This window comes from Thunnus maccoyii, chromosome 6 (assembly GCF_910596095.1).
Source record: "Thunnus maccoyii chromosome 6, fThuMac1.1, whole genome shotgun sequence".
NCBI lineage: Eukaryota > Metazoa > Chordata > Actinopteri > Scombriformes > Scombridae > Thunnus > Thunnus maccoyii.
The window spans coordinates 29,634,321-29,656,149 of record NC_056538.1 but is presented as its reverse complement, the minus strand read 5'-3'; the positions used below and the strand labels follow the sequence as shown (position 1 = coordinate 29,656,149).

The window sequence follows — 21,829 nt, the reverse complement described above, 5'->3', positions numbered from 1 at the left end:
TGTTATGATTATGTAATTTAAGACAAAGTGGTGATGTTAACACTCAGATTAGATGGCAGACAGAAGTCGTTACTCTGCCTCATCGACTCATAAGGGACACTCATTAAACCATTGATCCCTTATCGCAATAAAACTGAAATCCTTCACTTTTCTGCACACTCTCATCCTCTCCATTGGAAATAATTAAAAGCATACTTAAACTACAGTGATGATGATGATGGTGGTATATTTAATGACAATTTAAAAGAATCGAAAGTGTCATTAAATGTTTAAAATGTTTTTCCTCCATATTTGATGTGCTTTTTGGATTTTGATGGTTTGGTTGAGTTATTCTAAATCTAATTGCGCCACATGGCGATCATGACTGTGCATGCATTTAATATATGTATGTTATATATGTGCTGCTATGTTTCTACACTCCTGCCCACCACTGTTCTTTCCTGCAGGCTTCTATCAAGCAGCTATAGGCAGGCAGAAGGTGAAAGGTTGGACCGGGCAGCTGCAGCTGTTGCCTTGTCTCTCGTCTCGAGTGTTGTGTGATGTTCATTCTTGCCTTTTAGAAACTCACACAGACACAGAAGACCCCCTGTGTCCAATCAAATGAGGAGACCCCAAGTCCAGTCAACCAATAGGAACAGAGGTCTGGGTATAAATCCGTAAGTCCATCACCTGGCAGAGTTGGGCAACCCCTACATTTGGTGGACAGGATCTGATCCCAGGATCTGTTACCTCTTTCTTTTCTCCTAAGCAGGTAAAAAACAAAACAATACTTTAGTCAGCCGTTTTGATAAATCCACGGGACAGATTGTGGGAATTTTACATATAAATATGGACAAACCTGAAAACAAAACATTTTTAATTCTGTCAGACAGATTCCTCCATTGGTGACCTCTGGAGCTATGACATTTTTATTGTCTTCTTGCATTTTTGTCTTGGATTCCTCTGAAGCTTTTCATTTTTTCCTGATATGGAAACCACTAAAATCTACTTTGATCATTCATAGCCTGAAACTATTTTTTTTTAAAAGACTGACGCTCTTTTTGTTTGATTGATTGTTTGATTGTGGCACTAGTCTGCTGATGAAAGTGTAGTTATGTATACAGCAGTGAAACAGTTGTGACTATCTATCAGCTGTTGCTGACGCCAGCAGGACATGCCTGAAGTGCGTCTTCGAATAGTTTAGGAGCGCTTGATTTAGTCATGGAACATGTGGAGCCATCGGTGAGGCATGCATGCTTTGACCTTTAAGTGTAGCAGGTGTCATCAATCAGCTGCACCTCAAGCATTTGACAAAGTTTTGACCTCTGTCTGACGCAGAGTGTGATCGGCTTGAGAATAGAAACAAAATGATATCTACCGGTGTTTAATCGATTCATGACTTCATGCATTTATTCTGCAGCTGCAGCTCTGTTGATTTCTGCATTTCTGATTTTTTTTATTGTGTATTTGTGTTAAAGAACTAGACCATTAAATCCCTAAATGTATGTAACAGAAGATAAGTGAGTGTTTGAGTAAGAATATGCAAAAATATTTCTTCAAGAGGCTTTTTCAAATTGTACAAGAAACATTAAAAACAAAAATATGTCTCAAGACAAAATGAGAGATTGCAGAATATTATTAGATGAACCACTTGCAGTTTTAGCATTTGCATTTTTATGCTACTTCAAATCTTTATTCTGGTATGAAAGTACTTTTTCTGCTGCCTCTGTGTTGCAGAGTAGGTCAGCCACAAAGTCTGTGTTAGCCTGAAGCTGAAAGGAGTGAGAGAGGAGAGAAAAATCACTTCTCATAATGTCATGGAGACTGTAGCTCCCTGCAGAGATGGGAGGGGTGCAGGGCAAGAGGGGGCACAGCCAAACTATTAATAATCTTCGCTGTAAGAGGGAAACAGGTGGTAAGAAAGCTGCGTAAAAGTATGTGGGCAGCACAGCTGACAGAAAGATCTGTTTGCAGACAGATGAGGAGAGAGGAAGACAAGGGAGAAAGAGGTAGTGAAAGGAGAGTGAAAGAAAAAAAAAGAGAGACAGAATGAGACGTGGTCTCCTCTTCACCAGAAGACTCATAGACAGAGCGCTTGAAACACTTGGAGAGAAGTCAGACAAGAAAAATGGTATTCCCCAGGTCACTATGTTGAGTTTCAAGTTGCTTTGTTGCACCACTGCAACAAGACCTCATGACATTTTTCAAATATTCTTGTAGCCAGTAAAACTATACAATCCTTCTATAATATTGTTCTGAGCTATAACAATAAGCACCAAAAGTGAATGAAAACTGCATGGAGTCCAAATTCTCCTCTCTTGAAGTCTTACCAAATGACTACAAGTTTTGCAGATTCTGAATAACTCATTGTCTCTCCCCTTTTTTCTTCTCTCCTCTCAGGCGGAGTAAGAATTGCAGCCATGGCAAAGAACTGCCACAACGACTACAAGATGAAGTTCTCCTTGGACGATGAGTTCCCTGATCTGTCCAAGCACAACAACCACATGGCCAAGGTACAAATCCCTGCCCTGACATTGTGCAATTTGGCCGGGCGTTGTCTATCCATGGCCATCAACCACAAATCACTCATCTTGCACACCTTTCATACCTTTCAGCACATTATTATTTTCTTAAAATCACCTTATTACAACTCTGACATTTAGCTAATCAGCGAGGCATGACTTTTCTGTACACATTTCAAACTGATGTCATTTTCATGTAACCTGTATGATTGGTTTGACTGTGACTGTATAATCACTAACCTGCACTGTGTGTCGTATGCTGTAGGTGCTGACCAAGGAGATCTATGGCAAGCTGAGGAGCAAGTCCACCCCCAGTGGTTTCACCCTGGATGACGTCATCCAGACTGGTGTTGACAACCCTGGTAAGAAGGAGCGAGTCATCAGCGTATAACACACACACACACTTGCAATAAGACACTTTAGTGAGGTTTAGGACATTAATCAACTGAAGCAAACACTGTACGATGATTATTATTATCTGAAAACATCAACACAAGCTGACTATTTATCAATATTTGGCGTCCGAGTTAAAGATCCTGCAAGTTTTCTGTTTTTAATAATCATATGCAGGATTTTCTTGTCACATGGTGGCGCAGGGACAACAGGCACTCACATTAAATACATATCAGTCTCTCCACAAACAGATGTAACATTCTTCAGAGTTTAACTAGCCAGTAGTTTTATCAACTTTCTTATCATCCCTTGTGTCCCCAAGGCCACCCCTTCATCATGACCGTGGGTTGCGTCGCTGGTGACGAGGAGTCCTATGAGGTCTTCAAGGATCTGCTGGACCCAGTCATCTCTGACCGTCATGGTGGATACAAGCCCACCGACAAGCACAAGACCGACCTGAACTTCGAGAACCTGAAGGTGAGTAGCAAATAGACGGTTAAGAGCAGGTTAAAGGCAGGAGAGAGATTGGATCATTGGTAACCCTTAATCCATTTAATTAGGTTAAATTACTAGTTAAATTTATGGTGCCATCATGTGACGGTTGACCAAGTTGACCAACTAGGCAATGTCCCAAAATTTTTACACGATCTTTAAATTGATTTTCTGAAGCAAAAAGCTACAGTACATTTATGTGTTGAGTAATTTTAGCCAGACAGGAAATGCGGTCAATCATACACTTAAATTTGAGAAGAGACCGTGAAGAGACAAGGGAGGAAAAATTACCAACAACGGCTACAATACAATAATAATGTTGTGATTCTCTGTCCTGCCTTCTTCTCTCAGGGTGGTGATGACCTGGACCCCAACTATGTGCTGTCCAGCCGTGTGCGTACCGGCCGCAGCATCAAGGGATTCACCCTGCCCCCCCACAACAGCCGTGGAGAGCGCAGAACCATTGAGAAGCTGTCCATTGAGGGTGAATATCAAACTAATGACAATAACTCATCAATCTAACTCAGACTAATTTCTTGTTGTTGAAAGCAGCGTATCATTTTCTGTGACTCAAAGTAACCCCCTTCCCTTCTGTCCATCTTTCCCATCAGCCCTGTCCAGCCTGGAGGGTGAGTTCAAGGGAAAGTACTACCCCCTGACTGGCATGACCGATGCCGAGCAGGACCAGCTGATCGCTGATCACTTCCTGTTTGACAAGCCCGTGTCCCCCCTGCTGACCTGCGCTGGCATGGCCCGTGACTGGCCCGATGGCAGAGGCATCTGGTGAGACACACAGACAGATTCTGTTTAGAAAATAAAAGATGATCAGATACATGCTATAACATACTGGTTCTTACATGCTATAACATGCTGGTTCTCAACCCCCTCAATGACCCCTGGGGGTCATTGAGGGGGTTCTGGGTGGTGCCCAGCAAAAAGGGGATTAATTTGTTTTCACTATTATTCCATCCATATGTAACACAAGGACAAAATGTTTGAATATTTTGGTCCTGGATTTCATACCCTTTCTGTAATAAAACATCTAAAAACAAAAATCTTATCAGATGGGGGGTCAGTTTAGGGGTCCTTGACATGTAAGACATATAATGGGCTGTAAAACCTGAGTATGTGTGCCTGTGTAAACACAAAAACACACACACTCAGTAAACAAACAACCCCCCACTAAGCTAAAACCTCCCATCTGTCCCTCCCAAGCCCAACCTCTAAAACTTTCACCATCTGTCATTTCCCCCCCACAGCCTAACAGCAAAATCCTTATTATTTCTATTTTCAAACATCTGCTTAAATGTATCATGAATTCTACTGCACAGCGTGTACAGCTGCCGCCTGCAATCCCCCTTATCGTGGGTCAGATCATTCATATTATCAGGGTTAGTGATATACTAGATGTGTATAGACTCATGTTTCCTTAAGGCACTTTGTAGAAACATCTCTACCAAATGGCAAAGTGTATTCATGCAACACTGGTGGTGTTCAAATTACTGGCTCTTTAACATTTTGTCACGTATGGGGATCAAGTGAAACTGAGCTGGATTTTCTTCTTCCAGGCACAACGACAACAAGACCTTCCTGGTCTGGGTGAACGAGGAGGATCATCTGCGTGTCATCTCCATGCAGAAGGGAGGCAACATGAAGGAGGTCTTCAGACGCTTCTGCGTTGGTCTGCAGAAGGTAACGTATAAAAACATACATGCATACTTGCACAGTAGCACATTTTAATTATGTGTAAATATTAAACCTTTTCTAGTTATACTGTAATCATTATGCATAATTTATTTCACTTTCCTCCTCACTGGACAGATTGAGGAGATCTTCAAGAAGCACAAACATGGCTTCATGTGGAACGAGCATCTGGGCTACGTCCTGACCTGCCCCTCCAACCTGGGAACTGGCCTGCGTGGTGGCGTGCACGTCAAGCTGCCCAAGCTGAGCACACACCCCAAGTTCGAGGAGATCCTGACCAGGCTGCGTCTGCAGAAGCGTGGCACAGGTACTGAAAACAATTCAATAAGATCGATCGGTCTCAAAGATGGTGATAAGTTAGTACTTTCAGAGGAGCCTCAAGGGGTTAAAGGGGTGCAGTTTCCTTAATTAAACCAATGTGATAATTTTAGCCTTTGGAGCAGCTCTGGGATGGTGGACGGAGGTCACAGTAGATGTTTCTCCAACTACTCAGACAGTAGACTTATTCTCCTTCCCTTCTTCTTCTCTCCTTCCAGGTGGTGTGGACACAGCCTCCGTTGGTGGCGTGTTCGACATCTCCAACGCTGACCGTCTGGGCTCCTCCGAGGTGTACCAGGTCCAGCTGGTGGTTGATGGTGTCAAGCTGATGGTCGAGATGGAGAAGAAGCTTGAAAAGGGAGAGTCCATCGATGGCATGATCCCCGCCCAGAAGTAAAGTGGACAGACACCCAATGACTGAATGACTGTCTGTGTTTGTTTTTTTTATATATTATAAAAAAATGAACAAGTAGCCTTGGTGTAAAGTTATTTTACTGGTTCCGGCCATCTGGCTACTTTCTGCTTACTTCTTTCCGTCAAGATGACACTCCACTTTTCTTTCTTACTTTCCTTTCCTGCTTGTTCTTCATTCTTATTTGCTGTCACTTTAATCACCTCTCTCCCCACCTTCTCTGTAACATCCTGGGATCAATGTATGCATAGTCTGGTCATGGCTATGTATATGCACCTAAAGAAAGTATTTGTTTGGTTGTAAATTATAACTGGACAATTAAACAATGCCCCATGTAACAATCAAACTTTCTCTCTCATGTTTTCTTTATGGGAAACGCGGATGCAAAGTTGTTTTCGATCACACCAGATTTAAAAGGCTACTCTAAGAGATTGAAGCATGAAGAAGTACACAAACCCTTAAAAAGTAATACACACATCATACAACAATTCAAGCATACAAAAGAACATTAAAGTCATTAAATCCATATCTGAGAAAAAAAAAAACCAGACCAAAAATATAAAAGAGGTTGAAAGTCTTTATTTTTGTGTCACACATTATTTCCTAGGAGACATGCAGGATTGCAGGTCGATCATTTCCGTCCATAAGTTAAGCCCATAAGTTAAGTTTTTGTTGATAACAGCGACAGCTTCAAACACACTATACAACAGAACTGTAGCCTTAAAGCGTGGCTCTAACAGTATCTAGAGAACAGATTCGTAAGGGTGAGTCCCAGTTGTATACAAAAAAAAAAGGTCTGCAAAAACTAGCCCTAAATCACAGCTTCACATTTTTCAGACAGTGGTGGCCACCTGCTGTGGCTGAAATCTCCCATGAAACTGATTCCTGTAACCCTCAAGAGTCGTCAAAAGATCACAAAGTCTGCTGTAACATTAACATTTTCTCTTTTCCATAATCAGTGTTTTGTTAGATGCTGAATACTTCAAAAAAAGTACAAGTTATAATTGTGTGGTTTTATAGAGAGTTACAATATAAGTACAATGACTTTTTTTGATTTTGGAGCAGTCAGTGTTAATGCAGCAATATATGATCAATGTAGCACTTGGACTGTATGATTTTTTTTTTTTTTTTGTCAAATCTTTGTTTTGTAGCTGTGTTCTATAATGAGCAGAAGTGTTTTTTAAAATGTATTATTATTATGCAAACAAAATTTAAGGTCACATTCTCATCTTAAACCCCCCGCCTCATCACTGCGCACATTGCATGCTTTGAAATTATACAGTGGCTCGACGAGGCGGGAGTCTTGATTGGTTAACAGTCATACACCTCTTTACAGCAATAATGGAATCTGATTGGTCAAAACAGTCGTACACCTCTCAGCAGTGCTGCAACCTTATTGGTCAACAGAGGAGGGGTGGGGGGGAAAGTCTACAGTTTCTATACATCACAAGCGTCGCTGAGGTTAAGAACACAAAATGTAATATTAAATATGACAGAACGTTATGGAGACAGATTGCCATTTTGAATTGTAGTTTGTCAGATATTTGGTAGAAAATGAACCGTTTGTACCTCAGTTTCCCTAATATGACGTTGTGGCATCGCTGAAACCATGTGGCACATCTATCTGGAAAACTGAGGTTTCATCTGTAACATCACTCGCTAGTTTCACTGCGGTTTAAAAAGTGAATGATGCCGAGAAGCCATTGTAGGTCGGTACATGACGGTAAAAAGGAAGGACAGACATTCAGAATGTCAATTATTCACTTCACTGGGCTTTAAAACATATGAGACAATATGATGTTTTACAAAATTTACCAAAAAGAAAAATACAGATTAATTAAAAACTCTGCCAGTGCGGTGCAACGAAATCCTGGCTAGAAAGCATAAAAGTGCTCAACGAATTTTAACAACAAATCAGCAATATATATATATATAGATATAGATATATATATCTATATATAAAAAAAAGATCAAACAAAGAGCCCTATTATTCAAGTCTTGATTCTTGGCTTTGTGGCTGTATTGCACTACACTTAAGGAAAGAGATGGCCTTCTGACAGGTGATGCCAAAGTGCTACCAGAATAACTACTGTATATCAGTAAAAAACTCCCATTCTTTAATTTACTCTAAACCGGTCATCATGTATGTGGGGAAATGATGAAGAAGAGAGTAAATTATAATGAAAAAAACTTGAAGAAATACATATTAAGCCTTTACTGGGCGTCTACAGCCGGTCTTTCTGCACTGGCCTGGTGGGAAAAGTGAACATCTGTATTCTTTGTGTCATACCTTGTTAAATTTCCTCAGATAAAAACTAAAAAGCTGATCCATTTGGCCAGAAAAAGAGATTTTTAACCATTTGTGGCACATATCTAATCTTAATAATTGTCTGGGCACTCAGTGAAAACATAAGATATGTGCTGGAAAAAATTAAGTTTTCCTTTTATGTTTAAATCTTAGTGAAGTTAAATGTTAAATTGACTTTATTTACTTGAACTTATGTTATTTAAATGGTGCATTGGTGTCAATACTGGATCCTGATTGGCTGACAAAACTTGCTTTTCTAATTTCAATAAAATAAACCTGCTGCGTGGAGGCATTTCACATAAAAATCATGTCAATTATACATCCAACTCCAGATCAGAAACTGTGTTAACATAAATCTAGAGCCAGCTGAGACATCCTGTAGTGAAATAGGTGAGTGAAAACATATCATGACTCCAGTTGGAGGAATAAATTCTACTTTGACATTTTAAAACCAGTAAAGTCTTCAATCTGAAAAGGACTTTGGCATGTTAATAACGGTAGCAAGGGACAAAACATTTGAGGGCAAAGTTGAGCATTTGAAAAAAAAGAGGATAAATTAAAAAATGATCAGGTCATCAAGTACAACAGATCAGCTTGGGTCCAACATATTCAGGCAGCTCTGCTTGTGTGGAAGCGGCTCACCTGCCAGCTATCGATACACTGTAGAGAACTAGAGGATAGCAGGCAGAGGAGCCAACGTTGTTTTTTTTTTTTTTTTTTTTTTTTACCAGAAATGCTGCAAACACACATCAGAATCCCAACTGAGCAGTAAAATGGGCTTTGTCCGTGAATGGGCAGAAAGGCCGTGATGCTTCAATCAGTCTGATACAAGTCTCTGCATTTCTGCATGTCTCCCTCTAGAGGCCGGAGGTCAGACTGCGCCCTCGTTTCTTAAATATGTGACGTCCGCTTCAGAGAATGACAACAGATGTCAAACTTCTGCCCATTTTAAAAGCATTAAAGAAAAGAGAATAAACTTAATACACAAAAAAATTTAAAACATTTCTTTAAATAGCAGCTCTTTAAAAAGGAATGATGACAAATATGATACAATAGGAATAACAATGACGACAACGACAAATTATCAATCGCGACCATTCTCAGCAACACCATCCTTATCATCATGAAAAAAAAAAAAAATACTAACAGTTTGACTCCATGGGCTCGCAGAATATGGAGGTGGTGGCGTGTTTTAAGCAGTTCGTAGGTCACTGACAGTTCCAAGGTCAAGGGTCATCATAAATCTGCAGATGGTGGTCTATCCGTGTCTGTGCATCCATTTTGTCTGGCTGTGATTGGTGGCATCAGAAGATGAGGGTCTTTGGCGGAGGCGAGGCATCGCTAGCCGCATCAGATTAGGTGGGGCCAAGGGAAGATGAGGAGGAGGGTGACGGTCTCTGCCTCACTGTTCCTCCTCCTCATCCCTCCTCATTCATCAGCCTGTCCTGTCCGTCCACAGTCTGCCCCGCCTCCTGTCGCCCTCAGAGCTCTAGCTCCTTGGACACTTTGGTGGCGATGTCTCTAAAGGCTAACGGTGCCCCCCACAGGCGCTTGAACCTCACACCACTGCTTTGGCCCAGCCCGCTGGGCAGCTGGCAGACCTCAGCCTCGAAGGCAACGCGGGCGCCGGCTGCTCCGTGGGTGCAGGACAGGAGGAAAGGCCCGGCAAGGTGGACCTGGCAGCCGCAGCCCTGTGCCGCTTCACGCAGTGCTAGCACCACCTCGGCCGGGTCGCGAGGGCTCCGCACCCTCACATCCCAGCCGCATCGGGGGGTCCGGGGCTCGGCCGCTTTCTGATGCCCAGATAGATGGCGACTGGAAGGAGAGGGAGGGTATACGGGCGATGCAGAGAGAGAGAGAGAGAGAGGATAGGGGTGGAAATGGAAAAAAAGTTCAGCACAGAGAGGACAGGGTTGATATGGGATGTTTACAGGGGGAGGGGTGAGAGGGTTAAAGGTTGAAACGGCAAAAATAAGCATGGCGAAGGAGGAGGAGGAGGAAGAGGAGGAGGAGGAGGAGGAGGAGGTGGTGGTCAGGCGTGAGGGTGGGAGAGTATAATGTAGGTGAGTTGGGTTTGGGTGAATGTGGGCACATGAATAAACAAATTTAAGGATAAATGGGAGTGAATGTATGAGTTTAAGTGAGATGGATGTCAAGTCGATGTATGGTTGTCAGTGTATGAGTGTTGAGGGAAGGGGGGGAGGGGGGACAAAAAAAATAATTAATATCATACATTATTGGATTTTTACATCTCTACATCGCTATCTAGGTCACAGACTAAAGGTAAATGTGTATTTTGTAGTTTAATAACATCTCTATTCTTCATACTATACAGTGGATGTAAACACCAAAGAGAAAATGCAGATCAAACCCACCTCCATTCATAAAACATGTATTTTACTCTTTAATATGAGTTCATAATGACATACATACTGTCCAAATGTATTAATTTTTAGTTTTATTTAGAATTTGCTTTTCACTCTGGTCATCATTTCTCTAGAACGACACATAAACACCAAACATCACATCTGGAAACGTCAACCTGCTACTGTGGGAGAAGACTGAGGGTGAAGAGATTCTAAGTTGTTGTTAGACACAATCAAAACTGTTATTTCTATCACTTCTTTCAATGAAATGTCAAGGTTTCTACCAGCAGGGGATCATCTACCACAAGGAGCCACACCACAGCTGATATTTAACCTGGTGCTGCTGGTTTTACCTGCTGGTTTTAACCTGAGACTGAGACTGGGCTGAAGCAGCTGAGGCCGAGAGGAAGTACACAAGACCTTTAGTGACATACCGATGACCTACTGATAACCCTGAAATAATACAGTATATATACACCATGAGAGTACAAGAGATCCATACCACTTCTATAAGCTAGGGTTCAACTGTTAAAATGCTTTTGTCATGAATATTTTGGGTCTTTATTAAGATGTATGTGCCTTTCATTGTTAATTTCTGTTACAGTTTGTACCTTTAACCTTCGATCTTATTAAAGTTTCTCAATTATAATAAAAGTTGGATACTTGACTTGTTGTTGTCCTCCATTTAAAGTGCACATCCAGGCTTCCTTGTGCACCAAAATGATGACAGTTGTCCCAGATCAAAAATAAAAAAATAGCAAAAATATAGAAATCTACCTTGTGTGCAAAAGTTAAATACTCGTAATGTTCCTTCCTACAGCCATGAGGTTACAGGTATAACAATTATAGCTTCTTAATTTTGATCAACTGTTGCTGCTTTACAGGATCTCTGCATGCTTTTGGATTTTAATGAGAATATATATGAAGGTAATTGACTACACAATTCTCTTTATTAACACTTTGAAATCTTTTATTTTATGTCCTTGTGTCCTCGCCACATGAAAAAGAAAACTGAAACAAACAAACAAAAAAAAAATCATCATTAAATCATGTGTGTGGTCTGCTTCAGGATCTGTGCTGTAAGTGTGACTCCGAACTTCTGATGTTCAGAAGGAAAAAATCTGGTCTGGGTCACACATGAGAATGAAAACAGCTGCAGTGTGAACACAATGTTTCTGTTTGTAATGTGAGTTATATGTTATACTGCGTAAAGCATGTATTTCATATGTAATGTTAAACTCTGTGCATGCAGCATTCAATAAATCCTTTTACTTAGCGATTAAAGTGCTGACTATTAAGTCTTCATTCATGTGTCACATCGTGGAGTAAACTAACATATGGATAAATTATGGAAATCTGGCTGCTTGTGATGCTTCTGATATATGAAATTATTATTCTACTGTTGCACCTCGATGATCAATGTGGAGAAAAAAAAGGGAAACGTGTGCTCACCTTGTGACCGGAGATCTGCTGATTCTCTCAGGTTCGTCTGTGACCCTCAAGAAGAAGACAAACGTATCCGTTAGGAATCAATCGGCCAATGACACATTCTCTCCCCTCCCCTCCCCACCACTTCCTGTTTTAAATGCACCAATGAGCAGCGGGCAGGGCTATGTCAATCAATCAATCAATGCACCAATCACGACACAGAACACGACAGCTCATTTTCAAAAAATCACAGATGGATCATAACCAACTTACATCCACTAGACTGGAACACTGGATGGATGTGAAATGTTCGAAGTCACCGACAAAACGAAATGAGAAGGATAAACGAATGTGGTGGAGGTGAATCCAGAGAGGAGGCCCCCGGGTTTCAACAGACAGCAGATACAGTGTGTGTGTGTGTGTGTTACAGTGGTGACCAGACCAGACTCACACACATACAAATCAAATGCTGGTTAAAGCACAAATTAGTGAGTTTAAAGACAACAACAGCTTTATTTAGAGGAAAGGCCTTTTTATGTTGTCTGGGATTGATATGAGAATAACATTTATAAAGGCAGCTTAAGATTATTTTCCTTAATGATTAATGTAGCAATTATTTTCTCTCTTTAATCAATGAAGCATTTGTCTATGAAACGTCAGAAAAGAGTGAAAAATGTAAGTCCAAGGTGATGTTATCAACTCGCTTGTTTTGACCCAAAGATATTTAGTTTATGCTGACATAAGAAGGGTGACTATTCTGTATAAACTGGTGTTAATGTCAGTTTTCTGCCTCTCCCAGTAACCATTGGGTTTGTTAGGTTTGGTTATGTTTGTTTTCTGCTTCCACAGAACATTTTTCACTTGTTTGTTCACCTCTAATGTTGCTAACATCCCTTCCTACACCTCACATTTGGCTGAATGTAGTTTCTGTTTGATATTAAACTCATGTATTTTGCTATTGTTATCAGTAGATTGTGACATTTCTCATCTTCTATTTAAAATGTCACACACACACATTCAAAAGGAGCTCATGGGTGATGCAGGGGTGCTTTAAAAATGATGTACGCTCCACCCAAAAGGCCTCCAGATGATGATACTGTTTGAGACCGGAGGTGTTGTAGTGCACTTCCCTCTCATGGCCACCAGGGGTTACTGTTGCTATTTTCAGTCCAGACTGACGGCCGACTTCCCACCAACCTGGCAACCTGATTTCTATTCCAGGAACTGGGGGTGGCCTGAAGGAGCAGTAGTGAGATTTCATTGATAGATATTTTTTTTTTTATTACTGGAAATAAAACCTTACTCTAATACGACACCGGCTCTGTAGCAGCACTGTGGCTTTAATCAGATCTAAATACATTTTTAGACTGTTTCTCACTCCTGTCTTGACTTCTACAGTTTAATGTGTCACTTCTCTTAAAGTACAGATAATCCACGCAGATAATCACTGGTAAATGCTTCGGCATTCATGAAGGAATATTATCCAGATAATTATCCAGCAAATATCTGGAGGGGAATTCCTGTTGGATAAAGAACACTAAACCTCTGAGTCTTTAAAAAAAAAAAAAGGTAGCTGTACAATTGTTTTTCTATATTTTTCTTTCTTAAGGCCATCTTTTGCAATGTTGCATCAAGTCAGGCCTGTGAAGCAGTAATTATGTAAATGTTTTGTGACTGAATAATTGGAGGTGTCATGTATGACCTTGCCTTCCTTTGTCTGGGTAAAGAAAGTGAGTCAGTAACACTTTGCTGCTCCCTCAGCGACTGGTGCCAAGGTGCTCTTAAGCAAGACACGTGGCATCGCATCCTTATGGAAAAATAAAAAAGTGGGAAAAATCAATCTAAGCATTTTGTGGATGAAGAGTAAGGGGGGGGGGGGGGGGGAGTGAGACCGGATAGAGACTGCACTGTGAGCCAGTGTGACAACTACATTATGTGTACCAGATTCTGCAATCTGTACAACGGCTGAGAGCTGAGAGAGAGAGAGACGGAGAGAGAGAGAGACAGGAAGGGTTGAAAGTGAGGGAATGAGAGAGAAGAAGAAAAGCAGAAAGTGACGAAGAGTGAGGAAGAGAGCAGGAGAAGAAATGTAAAAAAAAAAATTAAAAAAAAGAGACAGACAGAGAGGAGCTAGCAGCAGTGTAACGGAACAATCTGCTTGTATCTTGGGGGAGAGCTGTGTAAGATCCCTGTTTAAGAGAAGGATAAATCCTGGTTACATAACTAATCCTGATTTAAAACGGCAGTGACGCTGGGCCAGTCAGTCAGGATGACTGGTGCAGGCTGAGACTCCTTACAAGCATCTGTTCTTGCACAAGCGTTTACTCACTGCACCTTCTTACCCAGACATGAATCTTTACAACCTGAGCTACGCTAAACCGAAATATTTGAAGACAGGGTCGTTTAAGAGTGTTTTTCCCCTCCACAGTTTTTCCTGTAATACAAGTACAGTAGTCGCCTTGTTATTATTACCAACTGACATTCATAGTTTACCTGCCTTACCACCATATCCCTACTCTTTACACTGTGAAGGTTATCTTTGTGATATAAGTGTGAAACATTAACCTCAGACCAGCCGAGAAAATCTCAAGAGACATATACAGAGAGAGCACTAAAGACAGGGATTATTTTGTGATTAATTATCATAATTTCCTTTTTTTTGCTGTTTCCACATTCCCTCAACCTGCCTCTTTTACTCCTATTGCAGTTATCAGTTTCCTTTATTTCTCAGAATGACACTTGACAACAACGCCACCAGCCTCGCAGAAGCTAAATCAAAACACAGTGTCATGCGCTCACACTGCATTCAGGTCTCTTAGGTCAATAAAACACGGAGCTTCGTGCCTTCTTGATGACTGAGACTAGAACTACTTTTGAAGGTTTTAGATCAATAAAACGTTTTCTACCTGGCAGTTTGTAAAACTGGTGTCACAGTGTTTGTACTTGTTCAATTATACACTACACACTACATTACCAGTAGCTGATTTTACGTTAAAGACAGTGAATGAGCCTCTCTCTCTCTTGATCACCACTACTATCTCCGAGTTATATAAACCACCATCCCCCCTCTTCTCTTCCTGTCTCTTCTAGATCTTCTGCTTCCAGAGACCCCACAGCCCCGCTGCAGGACTGCTGATTTGTTAATAACACAGGCAAACATATGGTGTTAAAGCTGGAGTGCGGGACTTTTTGTGTCCCCCTTCTGGAATTGCGAGTAATTACAAAAACACTGCCGACGCTGTGGGCGTCCGCATACGGGTGATCCCAGATGAGGTAATTAGTAATTTGCAGCCAATTTTCCGCCACAGAAATCTCAACTTCCTGCATTTCCGGTGCGCCAGCGCAGGAAAGTCGCCCGTCAACATCAGATTTAAAAACTCAGCGTACTGTGAAATACGGAGAGATTTATCTGTGGCGGTGATGGGCTTCATCAGCATTGTGTGAACTTGTTTGGTAAGAGGTTGAGTGTAACGGATGTTTATTTTATTGTAAAAGTTCCGCACTGCAGGTTGCGGGTTTAATTGCATGACTCAGACTAGTACAGTTGAGTTGCAATAAACCCCCGTACCTCGAGTAACACACAAACACTCTACAAACACGTGCGACTGTAAGTAAGTCTGTGTGTGTGTGTGTGTGTGTGTGTGTGATTGTGGATTTCTGCATACATAAGCTAACAAACAACCGTTCCATTATACTTCATGCTGACACTCAAAACTATTGTCTACTAATAGAGGCAAACTCCAACACCCACATCTAAAAATCAAACAATAAACCAACATTACCCCTCGTTGTTCCAGACACAGCTATCTGTGTCGTCGGAAGCGGGTAATGCTGCTGTGCCGCCTACAGCCTCTAGTGAGCGCTACAGCACAAAGTCCAGCCGGCAGACACAAGCAGTCCAGACAGACAGACAGACAGACAGACAGACATTCAGGCAGACAGCTGCTGATTAGAGTTTGAGTCACGCAAACATAACGTTTTTTGAGATAGAGCTGCCCTACATGAAGCTGAGTTGATGGGCACATGTCCAGGAATTTCTGGATGATCACAGAATAAGATGATGTCTCAGCTCCTAAACGTCCTCAGTCAGAGCTGAAGTCTGGATTTTCTAATCTTAACCCACTTTTGTCAGTTACTGCAGCTAAAATAACTAAAGCTGAGGTGGGAAGAGTAGACAACCACCACCACCACAGCTGAGCTATAAAGGATTAGATATGTGACAATATATCTGAGGTAACCATCTCTTCAGTAATGAAATAGGACTGATTCATGGCAATAATGGATTTACAAGATTTTTGCATCAATGTGAAGATATATCCACATTTTTTTTGTGTTTAAGTGCTGTGATTCAAGTATTTTGTCTATCTAATTTAATGTAATTTTACCAGATTAGCCGAAAACAGTCAGGTTATTTTTATCAATTAACAGTTTCTCCATTTTAATTAACTATATCATGACATAAATATCACAAATCAATACAAGTGTGATATAGAATTACATATATTATGATATTTTTCACCTTTCATACATGTGAAATGAAAATAACTACTGAGAAATACACTTCATGTGAAAAATCTGAACGATGAACTAATGTTTATTGTTTCCACTGCACATCAGTAGTTATCTTGGAGCAACTCAAACACAGATTAAATCTCCGCTTGTAGAGAAGCTTTGCCTCAGATAAATGTTTGTGTAACTAAACTCCAACCTGCAACAGACGGCGAATGAGGGGTAGAGGGGATGACAGGTCACTGGCAGGCAGGCAGACAGTCAGACAGACAGACAGACAGACAGACAGACAGAAGCAGCCAGAAAACACGGGAAAGGAAGACTTACTAACTGTTTTTGTCCCCTGTGGGAGGGTGCAGCCCGACATGGATTTGTTTGAGCTCTGACGTTTAGTAGGGTCAAGAGTGACCCTAGGAGGAGAGAGGAAGAAAGAGAAGAAGATGTACAGAGGATCGTAGGAATGGAAAAAAAAGTGGAAAAAAAATAACAGCAGAGTCCGAGAGACATCGAATGAAAAGAGAAAGCAAGTGACGGGAAAAAAAACAAACAACAACAACATAGAGATGACGGAGAGTAAGAAGCACAGGTAGAGGAGGCAGAAGAGTACAAATTAAACTGTGTGTACTGTAGGTCAGGAAAAAGAAGGATAGAAGACTGGCAGGTGACTGGCAAGGAAAAGCAAAAAGTAGTTAAAGAGTCAAAGAAACAAACAAACAAACAAACAAACAGATAAAGCAACAATAAGCAGCCCAAAAGAATTGACTGTGAAAGACATAATGTATGTCCACCTAACCAGCAGACCTGGGTCAATAGGTGATTGTTTGCTTTACCAGCTCAGAGTAGTGTTAACTACATAAAGATAACACCTGAAGACAAGTGCAGGTTGTGCAGTTGAATTTGAACAGTTTTCTTAACATACTGTCCAACTGCATAAACAGGATTGTGCAACATGTCGTCCTGCAGCACCAACAGCACGTGGTAATGAGCAGAAAAGACGCTGACTGAGAACAAAAACAAGACCTCAGGTTTAAGCAGGTAAAACAAACTATAAGGATAATGATTAGAAACTATTAGACCCAGGTCTGAGATTAAGGAGGACAAATAATCCTGAAGCCTGTAAAGCTTTATTATTAGAGAAGGAAGGCTGGTAGAGGTTAGTACTGGTTAAGGAAAAGACGATGAGAGGCAGCGAGATTAGCTTAAATGATCTTCATGTACAGATTTATAGCAAAAGAGCTGCACTTCCCAGCTGCATACAGGCCTGTTCAGGCTGTCTGCTATCACTACACCATGTTAGCATTATTAATCAAACACATACAACCCTTATAAACATACTTGCACATATACAAATGAGCAATACAGCTTATATTTAATGGTTAACTTGAAATATCATTCTCTCTCTCCCACGTTTCAACTGTCTCTTTTGTGCTTAACCATCAATGAAAGCCTTCTACCCCCCCCCCCCCTCTTCTTCTTCCAGCCTCTCCCCTTACCTGCGGGTCAACTTGGAGGTGAGTTTGCTCAACAGGTTGGTTGTGGCCCTGGTCCTGGCATGCGGCAGTGGGCTGGCATCGTGGGACGGCGTGGGGGAAGCCGGGGGAGCATGGGAGGGAGGCCGGCGGTCTCTGATCTGCCCTCCGTGGAAAGTGCTCCTCACCGTGGACCCCCTCGAGAGACGGGAGGAGGGCGTCGAGGACGTGGAGGAGACACCGGACGCCCCAGCGATGCTGTGGGTAGAAGGGGAGGCGGGGGGAAGGCGGTGGGATGCGGTACTGGAGGGAGGGGAGAGGGGGGGAGAAAAAAAGATGGTTTTATTTGTACAAATCTCATAAAAAAAACACAATGTGCATCCTTTTACGTTCACGGAAAACCAGAATAAAGACATAAAAGATGATTTACATACTGTATTCCTCATTTATTATGCCTCTGCAATATGTCCCTGAATTATGGAAGGCAGAATATATTTGTGTGTATGTAAAGAAGAAACAGAGAGACAGAGAAAAACAGACAAAGAGAGAGAGAGAGAGACCACCAGTCATTCTCTAATCTCTGAAAATTGACCTAAAATGCTCTCTCTCTCTCTCTCTCTTCACTGGGCTGCTCTCATCTTTCTGCATGCCCCCTCTACCTCTTTCCCAATTCCCTTCTCTTCATCCAACACTTTGTCACACCTACCCACCAACACACACACACACACACACACACACACACACCCCTGACTCTCTGGCTGGCTGGTGGCCTGAGGCTGCTTTTCATAACGCTCTAGATAGCACCCACACACAGGGTTCAAGTGGGGCAGAACCATTAGACGGCTTAAGTTGAAGCACAGCCGTTGCAGAGCAAAATCGTTTAACGTCAATGTGAACTAGCGGGCTACTGCAGCTCCCTGCAGGGTTGCACACCGGGGATGGAGGGAAGAGCGGAGGAGAGAGAAGGGAGGAGAGGGTTAGATGAAAGGCTCTATTTTGGTGTGTGTGTGTGTGTGTGTGTGGGGGGAAACGGTGCACAATGCAGCTCCGCACTAGTGAACTGGCATTTTCCAGGGGTGTGCTGAGGTTATTTCCTCGACTGCACCGGTCAGGCATCTTGTTGACTCGCGGCGCGCCCCGGTGGAAGTGCATCCCTCACGGTTCACCATCCGGAGGTCTAAAGCTCAACGAGTGCTTTTCCATAATATTTTCAAAAAATATGGTCAGTGTGTCTGGTGAAGGCCCACCCATATAAACCTCTCGTTTTGCTCATCTTTTCACTTTCATTCAGTGCTCTTTAACCAGCTGACATATGGTTTTATTCCGATAATGGCGTTTATGTTGGCAGGTATCTGTTACGTGATGTTGTGCATTGTCGAGGCACAATTACACACGCCAGACCCGCTGGTTAAATCCTGTGAAACCGATTATTCTGTACAGTTTCTAATGCAAATCAACAGAGACTGACACATTGATAACAGTTCACAAAATCCCATGAAAAACTGTAGATCAATTAAAACTTCTCTCTTCAGTAATAACTCCCTCAGGATCGTCCGTTCAAACCAAAGCGTATGTTGTTATTAAAAATCCTAATTTATTTGTGGCTCTTTACCAAGATTTTTCTTTACAAGATTATTAAAAAAACTCATCAGTTACTTTTAGAAAAATCCCCTCAGCAGGATATTCTGGCCTCTGGACAGGAGAGTGTAGGTTTGTTTCGTCTAAATTAAGCGCGCTCCATGTTTACGATGTGTTTTCCTGTTTACATCGACGCTATGTCCTGCTATGAGGTGACTTATCGTCCGGTGTCATAATAGATTAGTGTCTGTGTGCACGATGCATATAAACAATAATGTTTGTGATGAAAGCGTCTGCATATGTGCACTGTATATAAACAAAATATGGTCAGTTGCACACTGTTGTGTACATTATTAGTGTTTTTGTGTGTCTGTGCATGATTATTATATTAATTTTTATCGACTAAATGTAAAAGTGTGTGTGTGTGTGTGTCCATGCACGTGTTTGTCCCATCAACCACTCTGGCATGGCATCACATTGACAAGGCCTCTGAGGCAAGTGGAGGGTTATTTTGGCGCGATGCCAGCGCTCTCACTTCATCCTGCTGCTCTCTCCTGCTCACCTCCTGTTATCTCCCACCTCCCATCTCTTCCTCTCCCCCCTCTACCCTAACTCTTTTCCTCATCCTATCATCCCTCCCTCATTTTACTCTTTCCCTCCATCCCTCCCCACCACCACCACCACAACCACCACCACCTGTTAAATCACAAAATGGAGCTGAAATAACTGCCTGATTGTAATAGTGTCGGGTTTGTCTTCTCTGCACAAAAGGGGAGTCAAATCAAAACCGAGGCGTGAAATCCAAACCGTCTCCTAAGCAGCAGTGAGTCATCCTGTGCACCGTTTTTTTTTTTCTTGTCTTGTCTGTTTGGCATCTTAAAAAGCATCATGGCTGGTAAACATGTGCATGATTTGTGCAGTTTTACTGGCATCATTTAACATGTCATTCAAAATACACGTCCACGTTAGTTGTGTTCACACGGTCTTAGATTTATTAACTATCTTTAAATCTCTCTGCCTGATCTACCCATCTGGGCAGGAAAACGTTACTGGGGAGGTCAGACAACAGACTTCTGGCTCTCCTTCAGAGAGGCGAAATTACAGAGTGATAAAACGAAGAGGAGGGGAAAACGGGACAGCTAGGACGAGAGTGAGAAAGTGAGAGAGTGACCATAGGAAGAGAAAGGGAGAGAGAGTGAGAGAGAGAGAGAGAGAGGGGAGAGGGTGCCTGCCATCCTCTGAGACTGACAAGCAGACAACCATCTGTCACAACAACAGACAGTTCATACTGAGTACATTAACACCAACACAAACACACCCACACCAATCTACTCATGCACGGTTTAAGCTCTTTATCCTTTCTTGAAGAGAAAAAAAAATATATGTGAGACAAACACCCTCGGCCGAATGCTCTCTGAGCTCTGTGCAAAAAAGAGACGAGCAATACCAGCGGAACCAGTCTTTGTAAACCAGCCCCCGACAAAAATAACCCCTCACACACTGTATGTACTATGAATATGAATGCATTTTTAACAGTGGGTTAAAAAAGGATCTCAACTCTGAACCCTCAGGGTCCGTCAGGGAGTTTATACACAAGATGAGGTGAAATTTAGAGCTTGCACAAAGTCAAAAATGGAGGCAAACAGACTCAAATGTTCTCTAGATGAACTGAGGTGAATTTGTGTCCGCCCGAGTTTCAACCTGAGCGAGAAATTTTCATCATGCAGTTAAGTGAATCCTGAATCTTCTGGCTTTGGGAGGACAGCGATGGCAAAGCTGCTGAAACCTACCACTCATAATATATATGCTTTATGGTCATTGGCTATGGTCCAAAGAGAAAACAAACTGCCTTATGTTGGGTTTGAACACACTGTACAGAAATGAGGAAGCACCAAATAGTTCACACTGAACAATACCTCTAACTGTTTTAGCCTTATGAGGGAATTTTTCCATCATATGTACAATAAAAGATGAACAGAGACAGACACACACACACACTTATGCTCCTCTCACCTGTTTTCCTTGCCGTTTTGCAGCAGTGAGTGTCTATCAGTGTTGGATCGGTCGGTACACACGTATGTATTTCTTCGAGTCATGGCACTAGCAGGGATGTTATTCTGGAGAAAGAATCACAAATCCAAACAGTATATAAATTTACTGAAATTTCCTGACTATTTGTAAACGGTCTGTTTCATTTGAATGTGGTGGATGAGACAATTACAATGCCTTACAGTTTATATGATACTATGTGGTCTTCTTCAATAACACAAAACAGACAAGCGGAAAAAACCCCCAAAGATTTCTCTGCTTTGACTGTTTGACCTGAGACAACCATGAGCTCTGCTTGTATG

General features: G+C 41.8%; 2 protein-coding genes across 7 annotated transcripts in view; one reads left to right on the top strand and one right to left on the bottom strand.

The window, feature by feature from the left end:
- The first annotated feature begins 650 nt into the window (after positions 1 to 650).
- On the top strand, positions 651 to 6,166 carry ckmb (creatine kinase, muscle b). 2 transcript variants are annotated; one of them, XM_042415293.1, is made up of 9 exons: positions 651 to 751; positions 2,380 to 2,492; positions 2,767 to 2,863; positions 3,217 to 3,371; positions 3,738 to 3,870; positions 3,998 to 4,169; positions 4,955 to 5,078; positions 5,208 to 5,397; positions 5,627 to 6,166. In XM_042415293.1, exons 2-9 carry the CDS (start codon positions 2,400 to 2,402, stop codon positions 5,803 to 5,805), a joined length of 1,143 nt encoding a protein of 380 aa, XP_042271227.1. In that variant the 5' UTR covers positions 651 to 751; positions 2,380 to 2,399; the 3' UTR covers positions 5,806 to 6,166. The 2 variants fall into 2 exon arrangements, with proteins under 2 accessions (XP_042271227.1, XP_042271228.1); XM_042415294.1 differs by lacking the exon at positions 651 to 751 and having other exon boundaries at positions 2,342 to 2,492.
- Positions 6,167 to 6,379: 213 nt separating this feature from the next.
- mark4b (MAP/microtubule affinity-regulating kinase 4b) overlaps positions 6,380 to 21,829 on the bottom strand; it is a 52,926-nt gene continuing 37,476 nt past the window's right edge. For 2 of the 5 annotated variants that reach the window (XM_042413526.1, XM_042413527.1), the window contains exons 14-17: positions 21,492 to 21,595; positions 17,925 to 18,203; positions 11,947 to 11,991; positions 6,380 to 9,943 (exon numbers count right to left, since the gene is read on the bottom strand). In XM_042413526.1, coding sequence (XP_042269460.1) covers positions 9,610 to 9,943; positions 11,947 to 11,991; positions 17,925 to 18,203; positions 21,492 to 21,595 — 762 coding nt within the window. In that variant the 3' untranslated portion in view covers positions 6,380 to 9,609. The other 3 variants (XM_042413529.1, XM_042413528.1, XM_042413530.1) reach the window with 3 other exon arrangements.